Genomic DNA, 17,024 nt, shown 5'->3' with positions numbered 1-17,024 from the left:
CAGTTACTTTGGACGTGAAGCCCTTACCTTGAAAAGAATAATTTTTGTACTCACGCAAGCAATCCAGCACTCCCACACTCGCGTTTGGGGGCCAGGGAGGAAAGAAACTCTTGGGTTTCTTTTGATACTTTTATGTGCTAATCTTCTTAACAGATTTTTAATTAATGGGAACAGAGCACTTTGCAGTCATGAAATCTATTGGTGTAATTGCCTCGTGGATTAGTCCCATTAACCACACAAATTACCTGTCTCCAGGCCTGGCAGCCCCACCAGGGAGCTCCCCTCGCCGGACGCGCCGAGCGGCCCCATTCCGAAGCAATTTTGATAAAATAAACTCTCTAATCAGGTAAATAATTCCATAAGGGAAATTGCTGCCTGGCCGCAGCCCCCCGCTCCGCTCCGCTCCGGCGGGGCCCTGGCTAGTGTCAGGGGAGTGAAAGAAGCCTCCAATTACGGCCCCATCGGCGGCTCCGGGCCCCTCCGGGGGGGCTCGGGCGCGGGACCCCCTTGCAGCGCGGAATCCCGAGGATTAAAGCGTTTAAGCTGCCAGTCAGGGCCCGGACGAGCCCGATTACCTGCGGCGGTGGGGAGGGGGGGCGACCCGGCGTATTTGGGTTTGTGTCTGCTGCAATTTCCTGGCCCCCGGCGGTGATGCCGGCCGGCTCGCGCACGCGGCGGCATCCTGCCCCGCTCCCGCGCCACGTGGCCTCCGCTCGCCCCGGCGCCGGCCGTCGGGCCGTTAAGGACACCGGGGCGGCCGCGGAGCTGGGGAGCCGCCGGCGCCGGGGCTCGGGCGAGGGCAGCCGCAAAGGGAGCGCGGCGCGGGGAGCACGCGGCCACCTCCGTCCCCGGCACCGGGGAAGCGGAGCGGGATTTTTCCGAGGTGCCGGCGGCGAGGTGGAGTGCGGAGCCGGGGAAAGCAGGAACCCGCTGTGGGCCCGGCCTGGCCCCTCCGTGCCGGCGTGGCCGGGGAACCCTACACTGCGGCTAATGGGCTGCAGCTGCGGCGCTGACCGGCTCCGCTCCCGGCGAAGCTGGAAGCATTTACGCGGCCGCCCCGGCGGCTGGGCCGCGTGCGGGAGGAGCCGGCGCTGGCGGCGCGGGCACCGCGCGTGATGAATATGGTTGCTGAAAGCGCCTTCCTGCGCCCCTGCGCTCCCCGGCTCGGGTTTCCCGCTCCCAGACTTCCTGGTCGGCCCCGGCTTTCCGCTGCGGAGCTGCAGCCCTCGTGCCGCCGGCCGTCCGCTCCTCGGCCCCGGCCCCGTTTGAACACCGTTTTGGAGCTTTTCACGCCCGTTGCGGTGCCGCGCCGCGGGCAGGAGGCCCCGACGTGCTGTGAAAGCCGCCGCTCGTCGGCTCCGGTGATTTGAACCCGGGACCGCACTGCCCGCGTGCGTTTTCCTGACCGCAGCGCTCGACCAGTTGTTCCCACGCCCGGCGCGGGGCGGTTTTACCCTCCCAGCCCCAGCAACGGAGCCCCCCACGCCAGTGCCGGTGGCTCCAGGGTCGCCGCCCTCGCTGCTGGCATCGGAGCCTGGTTTGCGGCAGGATGGGTCGGCGCCAGCCGCCGGTGCTCGCTGCACCTTGCTGTGCCGGGCCCGAGCACCGGCTGCTCCGGGGGGGGGGGCCTTCGCTCCGTGGCGGCGCTCGGCACAAGCCGGTGCCCAACCTCCTCCGGGGCAGAGTGGGAAAACTGAGCTTTTGGCTCCCCGAGCTCCACGGCCCGCATTTCCTCGGCAAGCGCACACCCCAAAATCGACCCCCTCTGAGGGCCGGGCAAAGCGGCGGGGAGCCGGAGTGGATGCTTATTTTTTGCTTTTTTTTTTTTTCTTTTCTTCGTGGCCACCACATGCGTTTTGGGCCCCCCACCCGCCGCTTGCAGGACGGACGCTGGAGCCGGCCCCGAGCGCTGGGAAAGGGCGCAGCGGCCGGCCGGGAAGGCCGCGCGCGGGGCGGGAGCAGCCGGGCTCGGAGCTGCGCGCCGGCATCGGCGGTGCTTTGCTGCCTCCCGACGGGAGGACGCGGCCTGGCAGCGCCCGTCCGCGCTACCGGGGGGGGGGGCGAAGGATGCCGCAGGCTGCGCTGCCCCCCTGCCCCGCTGCGGGAAGGGGAAGGACCCAACGAGCGGGGAGAAACGGGGCCGGCGGGCGCGAGAGCTGCCGGGCTGCCCGCTGCCGTCGTCCCCGCTCGGCCGCGCTCCGGCCACCCACGGCGGCAGGGCCCGTTTTGGGGTCCACCGGCGTCGATGCGCCCAGCTGGGCACCGCCGTCGCACCATCGCACGCTCTGCGGGTGACCCCCCCCCCCCCCCGTTGGCACAGCTGCTCCGGAGCGGGAAGACCCGCTTCCCCGGGCATTAACCGCTCCGCTTCCCGGCAGCCCTGCTGGGCCGCGATACCCCCGGGGCGGCCGCGTGGCAGGAAACGCGGCGGCCCCCGGCTCCGCTCGGCCAGGCGGCGCGTAAAAATAGCGCGGCGGGGCGGGATGGGGGGGGGGGGGGCAGCGGCTTTTGGGAATGCCGGGGCGATGCCGAAGGACCCCGCGCTCTCCTCCGCCCCGGCGCTGCCCTGGCTCCCGCTCTGCCGCCCTGCTCGCCCCAACCTGCCCCCCAGCGTGCCTGCCTGCCCCCGAGCCCCGAGCCTGCCGCGGCTTCCTCCCTGCACGCCCGCTTCCCGGGATCTGGCTTTTCCTCCAGGAAAAAAGCCCCATCGGTTCCTGCGGGGAGGCCGCGGGAGCGCGGGAGAGGGGCAGGGACGTTTCGGTCTCGACGCCAACCGAAGCCCCACGTGCGGCTGCTCGCGGCTCCTCCGCCCCGGCTCCGCGGTCCAGCTGGACCCATCTGTGTCACGAGCCCGGGGGTGCTCAGCCCCGCGCGCAGCAGCCGAACGACAGCGCTGCCTTGCTCCCCGCGGGGCCGCCCGTGCTCCTCCTTGGCCAGCCCAGCCCCGCTCCCCTTCCCAGCACAGCCGTTCCGGTAACTCGTCTCGTAATCGCCCCAAGCGCTCTGCTTGTCTGCATTTTTGGACGTCTGCGCAGGTTTTTCCGCAGACTTAAAAGGTTTTTCCTCATCCCGGGAACGCGAAGCAGCTGTTGGGCAGCCGGCGGCCAAGCCGGCCGGGCGGACGAGCGGGCCGTGGCCCTGCGGTCCCCAGCGTGGCTTCCCGGCAGCGAGGGGCCTCGCTCCGCGCTGCTGAGCCCCTGCGAAGCCCTGCACAGCGGCTCCCCCATCCCACGGCCCTGCTCCTCCTCCCCCTCCTCCTCCTCCTCCTCCTCCTCGCCGAAGCCCACCAGGCTCGTGGCGCTCCCAGGTCTGAGCCGGGCAGGGTGAGAAATGGCCGGGCTGGAAACACCCACGGACGCTTTCACGGATCAAGTCGCCTCCTTGGCCCCTTTCTGGCTGCCGGCAGCCCAGCTCCTCAAGCCGGCACCCGCCGTGTCCCGGCCTCCCCCCACACGCGGAGGGGCTGTGCCGGGGGCGCTCAGGGCGCCGGCATCCCGGGAGCAGGCCTGTGGATGAGGGGATGGGCATGGGCATCCTGGGGGACACGGGGACCGGGGCGTGGGCACGGGGAGCTTGGTGGCGTGTGGAGACCACAAGAGGGGTACGGAGATCCTGGGGGACATGGGGTGCAGGAGGGACACAGGGACCTGGGGATGGCCAGGGGGATCCTGGGGGACATGGGGAGCAGGAAGGACATAGGGATGCAGGGGTGGGCTTAGAGACCCAGGGATGGGGATGGGGATCCCGGGGGACATGGGGACTGGGAGGGACATAGGGATGCAGGGATGGCCAGGGGGATCATGGAGGCACGGGAGGGACGTAGGGACATGGGAATGGCAGAGGCACACGGGGATGGCCAGGGGGATGTTGAGGGACATGGGGTGCAGGAGAGGCACATAGGGATGTGGGGATGGCCAGGAGGATCCTGGGAGCGCAGGAGGGACACGGGGACTTGGGGATGGCCAGGAGGATCCTGGGAGCGCAGGAGGGACACAGGGACTTGGGGATGGCCAGGAGACACAGGGCACAGGAGGGACATAGGGATGTGGGGATGGCCAGGGGGATCGTGGGGGCACGGGAGGGACCTAGGGACATGGGAATGGCAGAGGCACAAGGGGATGGCCAGGGGGATCATGGGGGACATGGGGTGCAGGAGGGATATAGGGTCCTGGGCATGGCCATGGGAATGTTGGGGGACATGGGATGTAGGATGCACATAGGGACGCGGGGATGGCCAGGGGGGTCCTGGGAGCACAGGAGGGACACAGGGACCCGGGATGGCCGGGGGACACAGGGCACAGGAGGGACATAGGGATGTGGGGATGGCCAGGGGGATCGTGGGGGCATGGGAGGGACATAGGGACATGGGAATGGCAGAGGCACACGGGGATGGCCAGGGGGATGTTGAGGGACATGGGGTGCAGGAGAGGCACATAGGGATGTGGGAATGGCCAGGGGGGTCCTGGGAGCACAGGAGGGACACAGGGACCTGGGGACGGCCAGGAGACACAGGGCACAGGAGGGACAGAGGGATGCGGGGCTGGCTGGGGGACCCCGAGGACACGGGGCGCAGGAGGGACACAGGGACCTGGGGATGGCCATGGGGATCCTGGGGGACATGTGGCACAGGAGGGATGTAGGGACCTGGGGATGGCCAGGGGGACCGGGAGGGACACCGGCACATGGGGTGGCCGGGCGACACGGGGTCTCGGGAGGGCCGTGGGGACGGGGGTGGCCGGGCCCGGGGGCGCCGGCGGCAGCGCGGGGCGGCAGCGCGGGGCGGCAGCGCGGGGCGGGGCGGAGCGGGGCGGGGCGGGGCGGGGCGGGGCGGGGCGGAGCGGGGCGGCAGCGCGGGGCGGGGCGGAGCGGAGCGGGGCGGGGCGGGGCGGGGCGGGGCGGAGCGGAGCGGGGCGGGGCGGGGCGGGGCGGAGCGGGGCGGCAGCGCGGGGCGGGGCGGAGCGGAGCGGGGCGGGGCGGGGCGGGGCGGAGCGGGGCGGCAGCGCGGGGCGGAGCGGAGCGGGGCGGGGCGGAGCGGGGCGGGGCGGGGCGGGGCGGAGGCGCGGTGGGGCCGGGCCGGGCTGGGGCCGCGGCGCTGCCTGTCGCCATGGGCGGTGGGTGCCGGGCCCGGGCCCCCGCGCCGCCCCGCTCCGCCGCGCTGCTCCCGCGGGGGCTGCGGCTGCTGCTCGCCCCCGTGATGCTGCTCTGCGCCGCCGGCAGCGCCGGCACCGGTACGCGCCGTCGGGCCGGCCCGGGGGGCTGCGAGGGCCGGGGGGGAACCGGCACCGGGGGGGTCCGGCAGGGCTGGGGGGACGGTACCGGGGGGATCGGGCACCCGGGGGATGTGGGAGGTGAGGGGCGACCGGTCCTGGAGGCATCCGGGGGATCCGGCCCCCAGGAGCGTATGACAACCGGCACCGGGAGGATCCAGCACCGGGGGGATGCGGGAGGTGTGGAGGAACCGGCCCCGGAGGGATCCAGTACCGGGGGGATGCGGGAGGTGTGGAGGAACCGGCCCTGGGGGGATCCAGTACTGGGGGATGCGGGAGGTGTGGAGGAACCGGCCCTGGAGGGATCCAGCACTGGGGGATGCGGGAGGTGTGGAGGAACCGGCCCTGGGGGGATCCAGCACTGGGGGGATCCAGGAGGTGTGGAGGAACCGGCCCTGGAGGGATCCAGTACTGGGGGATGCGGGAGGTGTGGAGGAACCGGCCCTGGGGGGATCCAGCACTGGGGGGATCCGGGAGGTGTGGAGGAACCGGCCCTGGAGGGATCCAGTACTGGGGGATGCGGGAGGTGTGGAGGAACTGGTCCCGGAGGGATCCAGTACTGGGGGATGCGGGAGGTGTGGAGGAACCGGCCCTGGAGGGATCCAGTACTGGGGGATGCGGGAGGTGTGGAGGAACCGGCCCTGGGGGGATCCAGCACTGGGGGATCCGGGAGGTGTGGAGGAACCGGCCCTGGAGGGATCCAGTACTGGGGGATGCGGGAGGTGTGGGGGGAGCTGGTCCCGGGGCAGGGCAGAGGGTCTCCACGGCCCCGGCTCTCCGGGAAGGGTCCGGGCAGGCAGAGCCCCCCGTCTGCCCGCGACCCCCCTCGCAGGGCTGGGCGCCCCAGGGAAGGGGGTCCCGCTCTTGCCTCGGGGGCAGCGTGGACCTGGCTGGGGCAGCTGCCCACCACCGTGGGACAGGGTCTCGCTGGGCCGCTCCGGCATCCCGGCACACCAGGATCGTGCCCATCACCTGGTGCCGCACTGCCAGGCCAGTGCTGAGCCCATCGCCGGTCCTGGCCGGCTGCTCAGTCCGCCTGCGGGCTGGTCCCATCCGATCCGATCTAATCTGATCCGATCCGCTCCGCTCGGCGGAGGCCCTTCCTTGAGAGAAACCAATGGAAACCTGAAAGCCAGGGCCGGGCAAGCGGCAGCAGGGTGAAACCTGCAGCAAGCAGGAGCCAGAGCCGGGCTCCAGGCGCCGGCGACACGGAGCGTGACGGGAAGTCTCCGGCGCAAGGAGCAGCAGGTCTCGGCCCGTCACGCCTGGCCGGAGAGCAAAAGCTCCCTTGAAAAAAACCAAACCCGCCAGACTTCCCTTTGTGCCTCCCGCGGCGGCCTCCCGGGGCCACACGCAGGGCCGGCGGGGCCGTGCGCGTCCCGCTCGCGGCAGCTGGAGCTGGGCGCCCGCCAAGGCCGTGAGCGTGCGGAGCCTCCCTCCCCCCCCCCCCCCCAAATATCCGTGCCCCCGACGAGCCGCGGCCGCACGCAGCGGTTGTGCAAGCTCCGCAGCTGCCTGGGGCTTCGCGGCGTCCGGCCCCATGCGCCCCCAGCGCCGCTTCCTCCAGGTCTTTAGGGGGGGACGTTGACTCAAGTGGCTCCGCGGCGCGGTAATTTTCCACACTCGCAGAGTTCGGGCTGTGGGACTTTTGCAGCTCCTCGCTTGAAAATACTTTTCTCAGGAGAACTAGGGCAAGAATTTATTTTTACGTTTTATTTAAGTTCCCCAGAGAAGTCACGTTCTTCGGATCCACTTCTCCTTCCAGCAGGAGCCGTTGCCTAAGCCCGGGGGTTTCGCCCCCGTCGCCCCCGGGCGGGGTGGCGGGGCGCAGGGCGCTCCCCCCGCACCCGTCGGCTCAGCACCAGCCCTCCCAAACTTCCCGGATCCGGATCATTTTTCTGGCAGAGGACTGGTTGCCCGCAGGCTCCTTGTTTTGCACGGGCAGAGGGCAGTCCAGCCGCTTCCCGGGAGGGAAAGGCTGCGGAGAGGCCCGGGATGCGGCGCTGCCGGCGGGGAGGCACGCGGAGGGACGGGAACGGCCTCTGCTCGGCTCTGGGGCTGCAGAGGAGCTCGGCGACGCAGTGAGGACCCGGGGGTCCCGGCAGAGATCAGGAGCCGGCACCTGGCTGGGAAAGCAGGGAGCTGCCGGAAGGAAATGTCACCATCCCGCTCCGTGGCTGCAGGCCCGGAGAAGCACCAGCGCGCTGGGAGCGTGGCAGCCGTCTCCGGCAGGTCCTTCAACCCGGACGACTCCTGCAGGGACTTCCGCAAAACCCATGAGAACGCACCGTGCCGGGGGCTGAGCCCGGCTTCTGGCTTTGGGAGCCCGTCGGGTCGCAGCTGACCTGCAGCCCTGCTGCCGCTCGCCCGAGGTATCCGATGGAGGAATTCCGGGCAGCGGAGCCGATGGATGGCGGCACGGGGAGAGGCACTCGCCCGCACAGGCAGCGGCCCTGGCCGAGCACGGGAACCCACTCCCGGAGATGGAACAGCAGGCTGCTGCTCCCAGCCCATGGTCTCCTGCCCGCCGCCGTGTGCTGCTCCCAGCGCTTCCGCTTGCCTCCGGGACTGGCAGCGGAGCCGGCCTGGCTGCACCCAGGCACCGACCAGGGACGTTTGCCCTCCCGGAGGCCGTTTCCCCAGCTGTGAGCTGAGCCAAGCCGGTCCCAGGAGCTGCTGTTCATCCCTGCGGATGCCCAGCACGGAGCCACTGCTCCAGGATCCCCCAGCCCGTCGCCTCCCGCCGAGGAGCTCAGCCCGCAGGTGCCGGCGGAAAGCAAGGAGCCGCGTGTGCCGCGCAGCTGCGGCGCTGGTGGGTGGCGGACGGCAGCCGACGCGTCACATGCGCCGCGAGCGGCCCGCGGGTCCCGGGAAGCCCGCGCGGATCAGAGCAACAAAAGCGCCGGAGGCTTTCGCCCGCCGCGGAGCCCGCGGCCGCCGCGCCGCCTGCAAGCCAGGACGGCCCCGCCGAGCGGCCGCGTGATTCACGGCGCGCGGCTTTGGCCGCCGCTTGCGGAGCAGATGCCGTCCCCCAAATCTGGCTCTCGTCAGCGGTGCGAGGGCGAAGGCGCTGTCACGCTCGGGGCTCGCATCCAGCGGGAGGGGGGAAGCGCTCTGCCCCCGGCAGGGGCGGCCCCGGTGCCGAATTCCTGCGCGGGGCAGGGAGAGGCCGGGGGTGGGGGGGGAGCCCGTCCCAGCCCGCGCCGCTCCCGCCGCCTTTCCCACCCGCCGCGGGAACGTGCCGCTCCGGGACGCGGCGCCGACACCGGGGAGCCCAGCCCCGGCACGCGGCTGCAGTCCTTAGGCTTCCTTAAAGCTTGCGGCAGAGCTGCGAACGGCAGCGCCAAGCGCAGCCCGGAGCCAGCCGCAGCTCCATACGACGTGGCTCGGCTTGCAGACATTTCCCGGTTGCAAAAAAAAAAGGAACCGGCGGCCTGAAGCCAATTCTTCTGTGATAAACAGCAACCTGCTCCTCGCCTCTGGTCTGGATGTGCAATAGCATCTGGATGTGCAATAGCATCTGGATGCTTGCAAAGGCTTGAGAGGAGGCCAAGAGAGCGTGGAAGCGAAGCTGGGGGCCGAGCTAACCTTTGGTGAGCCGGCCCCGAAGCACGAGCTATTTGGGGCCGCGGGGCTGCGTGCGGCTGCGGCGGGAGTCGCAGGTTGGCAGCCCCCGCATCGCCGCCGGACGCGGCGGCTGGCTTGGGAACTAAGAGATTTTTTGCAAAATTAGGCTTGTGTTTTGAAGAAGTTAATTTGTAGTCACAGTTTCCTATGGGGAAATGTGTTCCGCGTTCTGGCCATCTGTCCCAACAGCATCAGAACCTGTTCCCAAATTCCAGTAAAATCTGAACCAGATTTGGCAGAGGGCTGGAGAGCTCGGGGACTGCGCAAAGACGGAGGAGAGGCTGCTTTCGGCAGTGGCCGCGTGTAGGTCCACTGGTGACAGCTCCCAGGCTCTCCTGGTGCTCAGGGAACTACTTGTCCCTTGGCCTCGTGTTTTTGCAGGTCACAGGAAAGGTTTTGAGCTTCGGGTGGCAAACGGCGGAGCTGGGAGCCGGTGGGTCCCGAGCGCGACAGCCTGAGATTCGCTCATCTTCCCCGAGGGGCCGGGGTGGAGGCGGTGGGGCTGGCCGTCCCGGCGCTCTCCGGTGGCACCGCTGCTCCCAGCTCTGCGTGTCCTCAGCCAGGCTGGTGGCTGCTGCCCCGCCGGGCGCCGACCTGCTCCTGGCGGAAAAATCCATCCTCGTGCTGCGGAGAGCTTTTAGAGCCGGTGGCATTTCTAAACAGAGATCGCTTACGTAGATTTGGAGCTCTCCCGCGAGCTTCCTCCGGGAACGGGCCGTCGCTTTCCCAGGCGCCCTCCCTCCGCGCTGATGGTCAAGCCGTGGAGGTCTGCGGCTCTGCTGGACCGGGGGGTCCCGCGCACGAGCTCTGGGGGAGGAAGCGAAGGCCGGGGGAGCCGGCGCTGCCTCGTGCCCGTCCCTGCCGCAGGCACGCGAGGCTCTGGCAGAAACTGCACCTCTCGCCCACGGGATCGTTGCGGAAAAGCCTTTCGCTCCGGTGCTGGCTGCGTCGCGGAGGAGGAAACCCTCTCCCTTTCTGCTCCCCTCCGCGCAGCCCCCTCCGGCGGCTTTGCCTCCCCGCGGCGCCCGGGGCAGCGGCGGGCGCCCCGGCCCCTTATCTCGCGCCTGCAGCCCGGCGGCGCGCAAGCGGCGTCGCTGCCGCGGAGGAAGCGGCCCGGCCCCGGGAAGGGGGACGCGGGACCGAGCCCAGCGCCCGGCCGCTTCCCTCCGGCCGCGGCGGAGCCGCTTGCCAAAGCAAACTTTTCGCTCCGGCGATTACTGTCGTTCTGAATATCGATAGCGTGTTTACGGTGATTTCTCCCGATCCTGGAGCCCTGCGGGGGGCCAAAGCGACGCTCCTGGCCGAAATCCCTCTTCGGGGAGCGGCGGGGGGAGCCTGCCCCCGGGGGCGGCGAGCCCTGAGCCCTCTGCCTCTTCTGCCCCGCAGTGAACCCCTGCTGCTACTACCCCTGCCAGCACCAAGGCGTGTGCGTGAGCGTCGGCCTGGACGGCTACGAGTGCGACTGCACGCGGACGGGCTACTCCGGCGCCAACTGCACCTCTCGTGAGTGCCTGCAGCGCCGTGCCGTGCTGCACCGCGCCGTGCCGTGCTGCGCCGCGCCGTGCCGGTGGTGAGTAACGCCGCGGGTGTCTCCCTGCAGCCGAGCTCTGGACCCGGCTGCGCGCCCTGCTGAAGCCGAGCCCGGCCGTCTTCCACTTCGTCCTGACCCACTTCAAGTGGCTCTGGGACGTGATCAACGCCACCTTCGTCCGGGACACGCTCATGAGGCTGGTGCTCACGGGTGAGACGAGCGTGCGTGCGTGCGCGTGCGCGGCCCCGGCTGCGGGTTTCGCCCTTCCCGCGGGTTTCTCGCCTCCGGGGGGGGGGGGGGGGGCGACGACGCTCGCGGCGCGGTGACGCTCGGCTCTGCCCTCGCAGTGCGCTCCAACCTCATCCCCAGCCCGCCCACCTTCAACTCTGCCTACGGCTACCTCAGCTGGGAGGCCTACGCCAACGTCAGCTACTACACCCGGGTGCTCCCGCCCGTGCCCGACGGCTGCCCCACGCCCATGGGCACCAAAGGTAGGCGCCGGCTCGGAGCGGGCGGCCACGGGGCTGCATCCCGCCGGCCGGCTCTGCGCCCCGGCTCTCCTGGCAGCGGAGGAGCCTGCGAAGCTCCGTGAGTGCCGTCCGCGTGCCGAGGCTCTTCCCTGCACGCCCGGCTCCCGGGCGAGAGAAGCTGAGGCTGGACAGCATTCAAAGCACGTGTGGAACTGCTAGGACCAGACCACCGCGCTGGTCAAAAGTGCCCCGGGTGCCTCCCCACCGGGGCACGTTGCGGCTTGTGTAAAAGGAGTGCAAGGTGTCAGCGGGGACGAGCCGGTGCCCGCCACGCGCTCCTTGGCCAGCCCGGCCTCGCCGCATCCGCATCCGCATCCGCATCCGCTCACGGCGCCCGCCTTGCCCTTGCAGGGAGGAAGCAGCTCCCCGACGCTCAGCTCCTGGCGGAGCGGTTCCTGCTGCGGCGGAAGTTCGAAGCCAATCCCAAGGGCACCAACCTGATGTTCGCCTTCTTCGCCCAGCACTTCACCCACCAGTTCTTCAAGACCTACGGGAAGATGGGCCGCGGCTTCACCAAGGCGCTGGGGCACGGGGTGAGGGCGCGATGCTCGCCGGGGCTGCACAGCTGCGGGCGCTGGCAGGGAGCCCGGGATGCCCGTGGCCTTTCCGAGCGGCGCCCCGTGGCCGGGCTGCTGCTCCGGCCCCGGCACCTCCAGCCTCTCCAAATCTTGCAGATAAGCTCCTCCGCTGGGCGCGAGGTGGGCGGTGGACCTGCGGCGCTGGATGCGTGCCGCGAGCGGGTCAGCGTGCCGCGGGGCGCGCGTTGGGCGGCAGCGGGGTGACGCCGGGCTTTCTCTCTAGGTGGACCTCGGGCACCTCTATGGGGACAACTTGCAGCGCCAGCACCAGCTGCGACTCTTCAGGGATGGGAAGCTCAAGTTCCAGGTACCACCCGAACCCAGCACGTGCCCAAAGGCAGCCTCTGCCCCAGGGTCGTTTTCGTTTGAAGCCCGCGTCTCTCCGGAAGCTGCGGGGCCTGAGACTCCCGGGAGCTTTGGGAGACACCAGGACCACGTGCCCAGCGCTGCCGGGCCCCGCTTTGGTGCTCGCTGGCTGGAGGCACCTCTCCGGGCAGGTCCGCAGGGGACGTCCCGCTGCCGCCCTCCGGCTTTCGGGGGAAAGCGGAGACCCCGGGCACCTGGCGTGCAGGGTCTCGTGGTGCAGCCCTAGCTTGTCACCACCGTGCAAGGTCATCCCTGAGCTGCCCAGCACTGGTCAGAGAAGAGCTTTGGGGTCTAGCGGTGTGGGGGGTTACCGGTGGGAGGTGTTTTTCCCTGGTCAGTGCCGTGCCGGAGAGCAGCTGTGCGGCACGCAGGGAAGTAGGTCCTGGCCATGCAGGCTTTCGTCGGAACGGTTTTGTCCCCTCCTCCCCTTTCCGCCATCCCGCGCTTGTCTCTCCAAGGTGGTGGACGGCGAGGTGTACCCCCCGACGGTCGCTGATGCTCCCGTCCACATGGTCTACCCGCCCGCCATGCCGAAGGAGCAGCAGATGGCCATGGGCCAGGAGGTGTTTGGGCTCCTGCCGGGGCTCTGCCTGTACGCCACGCTCTGGCTCCGCGAGCACAACCGCGTCTGCGACATCCTGAAGCAGGAGCATCCGACGTGGAGCGACGAGCAGCTCTTCCAGACGGCTCGCCTCATCCTCATCGGTGAGGACCAGCGCCGCGGCCGGGCGCGCGGCGTCCCACCTCCTTGGGCAAGCTCCCGAGGACGGGAGCGTTGGTAGGTCTGCGTTTCGAGGGCGGTGGCCAGTCCGGCTTTAATTGTGAAGGAGTTTCTCTGGCAGCCTTCTGGGGATCATATCTCACCCTGGCACAGCGTCCTGCTATTCTGCATATTGCTTATTTTAATTTCAGCCCGTTTCCCAGAACTTCACCGTGTGAAGCAGTCTTATCTGGCATCCTTTTGACCTCGTTGTGGCATTATCGTGACTTCATGCTGTTTAGCATGACCGGTCCTAAGCACAAAGACGCTGCCCAAGGCTGTGAGTAGCTCGCAGCAGATCTGATCCTCCATTAATACAGGTCACTTGTCAGAACATATGCAAAATTTTTTAAACAAAAAATTTGCTTTGGCCCATCGAAAAGTTTAACTGTCATAATTTTGAATTATTTCATTTTAATGTTCTATTATAAATTTACTATAATCTCCTGAAATGTCATTTTCAACCAAAATCCAGAAACGATCCATGTCGCCACACTGGAAATCACCCATTTTTAATCTCTAAGTGTATCGAGGTCAATTTTGGTTTTGGCAAACCAACCTTTTGACTGGTGGAAAAACAATCCACTTTTTAAAAATTCCCAGCCAGCTCAACAAGCCAATGGTCAGCAAGGTCCCAGGTGGTACGGGGGGCGCTGAGGCCCCCATGGAGCTCCTCAGGGTGCCCGGGGACACGCTGCCCTTGGAGAGCCTTGCTCTGTGCGCAGCACGTGGGCAACGGCCCGAGGGACCGACCTTCTGCGGCTGCTGCCGGCTGATGTCTGCTTCTCTTGCCTCCTGCCTAGGGGAGACCATTAAGATAGTCATTGAAGATTATGTTCAGCACCTCAGCGGGTACTTCCTGAGCCTCAAGTTTGACCCCGAGCTGCTCTTCGGGGTGCAGTTCCAGTACCGCAATCGCATTGCCGTGGAGTTCAACCAGCTCTACCACTGGCACGGGCTGATGCCAGACTCGTTCGTCATCCAGGGGGAAGAGTACAGCTACGAGCAGTTCCTCTACAACACCTCCATGCTCATGCACTATGGCGTGGAGGCCTTGGTGGAGTCCTTTTCCAAGCAGATTGCAGGCAGGGTAAGGTCTTGCTCTCTCCTCCATGCCGGCACGTCCCGTTGCCCTCTGCGGTTGGCGCGGTGGGAGGTGAGATTGGGTCTTGGCAGCCTCGACTGCTTGACCGTGGGACACGACAGTAAACACGCTGATGGATTCAGGAGCCTACAGGCATCTTACGGGGCCAGGGCCGGCAGCCGGGGTGGGGAAGCACCGCGCCTGGCGCTGTTCTTTGCTGCCATCGCATGGAGGCTTTCTTCCATGCGCCTGCATCGACCTTCCTGCCTGTCGCCTTGCCTCGTGCAGAGCGGCAAGGCTGGCACGCAGACCTGCTGCTCTCTGGGTTCTCCCTGGGACCCCAAAACCCAGTAATCTCTCCCCTCCTCCCCGGCCGGCGCACAGTTGTCCCACCTGGGCTCCTTGTGCACCGTTCTCTGTCCCTCGCTGCAGACGGGACAGGCTTTGGCCCAGTCTGCTCTGGCTGCTTCTCTGCAGCTCCTGTTTTTAGCACCGTCCCGCGATTCCTCCTCTTCTCGCTGCCCTGATGATGCGCTGCCCGAGGCGGCCGCTTTAGGGACGGCAGGCCGGACGGGGGGGCGATGGAGGCGATGCCAGCGCTTCGTGGTGACCGCGCGTGCTGCTCCGCGCGTTCTCGCCCTGCAGATTGGCGGGGGGCAAACCATCAACGCCAACGTCCTGAAAGTGGCCGTGGGGGTTATCAAGGAGTCCCGGCAGCTGAGGCTGCAGCCCTTTAACGAGTATCGGAAGAGGTTCGGCATGAAGCCCTACAAGTCCTTTCAGGAGTTAACAGGTAGGACGGCACGGCTGCCGCCGGCCCCCTCCGCGCCTCGCCGCAGCGACGGGGACGCTCTGCCCTCGCCGGCCCGAGCTTGGCCTCGCTCGCCGCGCAGAGCAGCTGCAAGAAGTTTGCTTCGTTGCAAGCCTTCACCCCACCCCAAAGGCCCACAGGGCGGCCGCACGCTTCGTCACTGCAAGGGGCGCAGAGTGGTGCAGGGGCAGCGCCTGGCGCGGGCGCCGGGCTGAGCCGGCGCGTGGGGTGTGAGAGCTGCCGCGGCCCCGTCGCCTAGAGCAAGGCCAGGCCTTGCAGCGGGCTGGTGCTCTGACTAACGCGCTCTGACGTCCGCTTGATGCAGGAGAGGAAGAGAAGGCAGCAGAGCTGGAAGAGCTGTATGGAGACATCGATGCCCTGGAGTTTTACGTGGGCTTGCTGCTTGAGAAACCCCAGCCCGATTCACTTTTTGGGGAAAGCATGGTGGAGATTGGAGCTCCGTTTTCCTTGAAGGGGCTTCTCGGAAACCCCATCTGCTCCCCCGAGTACTGGAAGCCCAGCACGTTTGGCGGAGCAACTGGCTTTGAGATAGTCAAGACAGCGTCGCTTGAGAAACTCGTGTGCCTCAACGTGAAGAAGTGCCCATACGTGTCTTTTAATGTGCCGGATTCTGTGGAATCAGGAGCAACCGGGAGACACCAAGACGGTGGACCATCTACTGAGCTCTAGCACCATGACAGCCCTGCACAGGTAGAGACCATCCTCTCCCCGGCCCCGGGGTGGGACAAACGCTCAGCCTGGCCCTGAATGTCCTCTTCACTCTTGCAGAGAACGGTGGGGAAGGAGAGGAGACCTGCAAACTCCCTCTACCAAACACCAACAGGACAGAAGATTGCGCGACTCTGGGCTTTCTCCACAACATTGCTGGAGCCTTGGGGAAAAAAGCTGGTTCTAGCTCTGGGGAAAGCCAAAAAGTGCCTTAAAAGTTATAGCTACCATGACCTGTCCTCAGTAGACTGACTTTTGCTAGCAAATACCTTGCACTAAGGCAGCTTTGGGGCTGTTCAGGGGACTCCCAGTTTCCTGGGGTGCTCTGACTCCCCTATTCCATCCTCCTCCGACCGCCACTGCTTTTCAGCACATGAAGCGACTGGAAGCACGCTTTTTATGCGCCCAAACTGCAGGGGTTTTCCCCACGTCGGACACAGAGAAGCAAAGAGCACCTGGAGCACCCTCGGCTCATCAGCGTCCTCCCCATCTTCTGCACCAGGCTAAGCCAGCGAGCTCCCCACCGCACGCGCTGCGAGCACATGCCAGTGTGGACAGAGAGGATGAGAGCAAGCAGCAGATGTTAATTCTGGCCTAGCGGTGGCTGAGCTGCAGGCAGGAACCTGCGTTGCCGTGTTTCTCCTGCAGCCCAACTCAGGCCTGCTCAACCACACGGATTTCAAACGCTCCCGTTCGCATGGCCATGGAGAAATGACCGTCCCCATCGCACCAGGAGGAAAGCATCTGAAACGAGGCCAGAACAGGGACATAAGCAACGTATCTGCAGCAGGAGACCGGAGGAGAGACATTAAGTGGCATCTCCCAGACCTTCTGCAGGACCGGGGGTCCGGTACCTGGACCTCTCCAAGTGCTGCCTGATTCCTGAGCAGCTCTAACTCGTAACAGGCTGCTCTAAGCAAGGCGCTACCTCTGCGCGAACGAGAACGACAAAGTCTCTCCCCTCCCTCCCGTGGTCCCTAACATCTGCTGCAGGCAGAGCTCTGTAGCTCACGTCCCCAAGGCGCAGCGCCTGCCTCTGCTCCGCTCCGCTCCGGAGCTGCGTGCGATGCAAGCCCCTTGATCCCTTGCCAACATGATGTGATCGCTGGCAGCCAGCACCACTGGCTTCGATCCCAGGAAGATCACAGCCCACCTCCAGGAAAACGGACGTTTAAAACAATGATTGTTTTTAAATCCTCTCATTTCTTCCAGCAAGTTTTCAAGCTTTCACTCGGCAGAGCCAGGCTCCACGGCCGGCGGGGCGGTCAGAAGGAAGCAGAAGCTGCTGGAGAAAAGTCCCTGGTGCGTTGGTGAAAGCCAGCAGCCCCGGCCAGGATACGGCCCAGCGCAGGGGCAGCCAGCGCGGGCCGTGCTCGCTGGCGCTGTAGCAACGGTTTCATCTCTGACCGCATCCGAAGAAATAAAGGGAACGACGGTCCGCGAGGAGCGCTCTGGAAGGGGGATCTGCGAGCCCCGGTCTCCGTTCACCCGCTCCCAGCTCTGCTGCCTCACCGCTGGCCTCCCTCCAGCCGCCCCACGCCACCAATTTGTATCTTAATGCTGCAGACGCTGAAAACACAGTGCTTAAATCCAACATTGTGTATTTCTATCACATAAAATCTATCCGTACATAAATCTTTCTTCCTGGCGAGGCGTTTCGTAGGGGTGAGATAGAACAGGCGGCGGCTGTAACCGAGCAGTCGGTTGTGATTTCCAGCTGCGCTGAGCCTGGTGGAGGAGC

General features: G+C 67.0%; 1 protein-coding gene across 3 annotated transcripts; it reads left to right on the top strand.

The window, feature by feature from the left end:
* Nucleotides 1-5,082: 5,082 nt before the first annotated feature.
* PTGS1 (prostaglandin-endoperoxide synthase 1) lies at nucleotides 5,083-16,918 on the top strand. Of its 3 annotated transcripts, XM_067309309.1 has the most exons (11): nucleotides 5,083-5,228; nucleotides 10,281-10,397; nucleotides 10,495-10,635; nucleotides 10,773-10,916; nucleotides 11,307-11,488; nucleotides 11,757-11,840; nucleotides 12,358-12,604; nucleotides 13,463-13,749; nucleotides 14,389-14,536; nucleotides 14,880-15,265; nucleotides 15,344-16,918. In XM_067309309.1, the coding sequence occupies exons 1-10, from the start codon at nucleotides 5,105-5,107 to the stop codon at nucleotides 15,242-15,244; spliced, it is 1,839 nt and encodes a 612-aa protein (XP_067165410.1). In that variant the 5' UTR covers nucleotides 5,083-5,104; the 3' UTR covers nucleotides 15,245-15,265; nucleotides 15,344-16,918. The 3 variants fall into 3 exon arrangements, with proteins under 3 accessions (XP_067165410.1, XP_067165409.1, XP_067165411.1); XM_067309308.1 differs by having other exon boundaries at nucleotides 14,880-16,918; XM_067309310.1 differs by lacking the exon at nucleotides 10,773-10,916 and having other exon boundaries at nucleotides 14,880-16,918.
* Nucleotides 16,919-17,024: the final 106 nt, after the last annotated feature.

This window comes from Apteryx mantelli, chromosome 21 (assembly GCF_036417845.1).
Source record: "Apteryx mantelli isolate bAptMan1 chromosome 21, bAptMan1.hap1, whole genome shotgun sequence".
Taxonomy (NCBI): Eukaryota; Metazoa; Chordata; class Aves; order Apterygiformes; family Apterygidae; genus Apteryx; species Apteryx mantelli.
The sequence above is the reverse complement of the archived record's forward strand: the minus strand, read 5'-3'. Positions and strand labels throughout refer to the sequence as shown.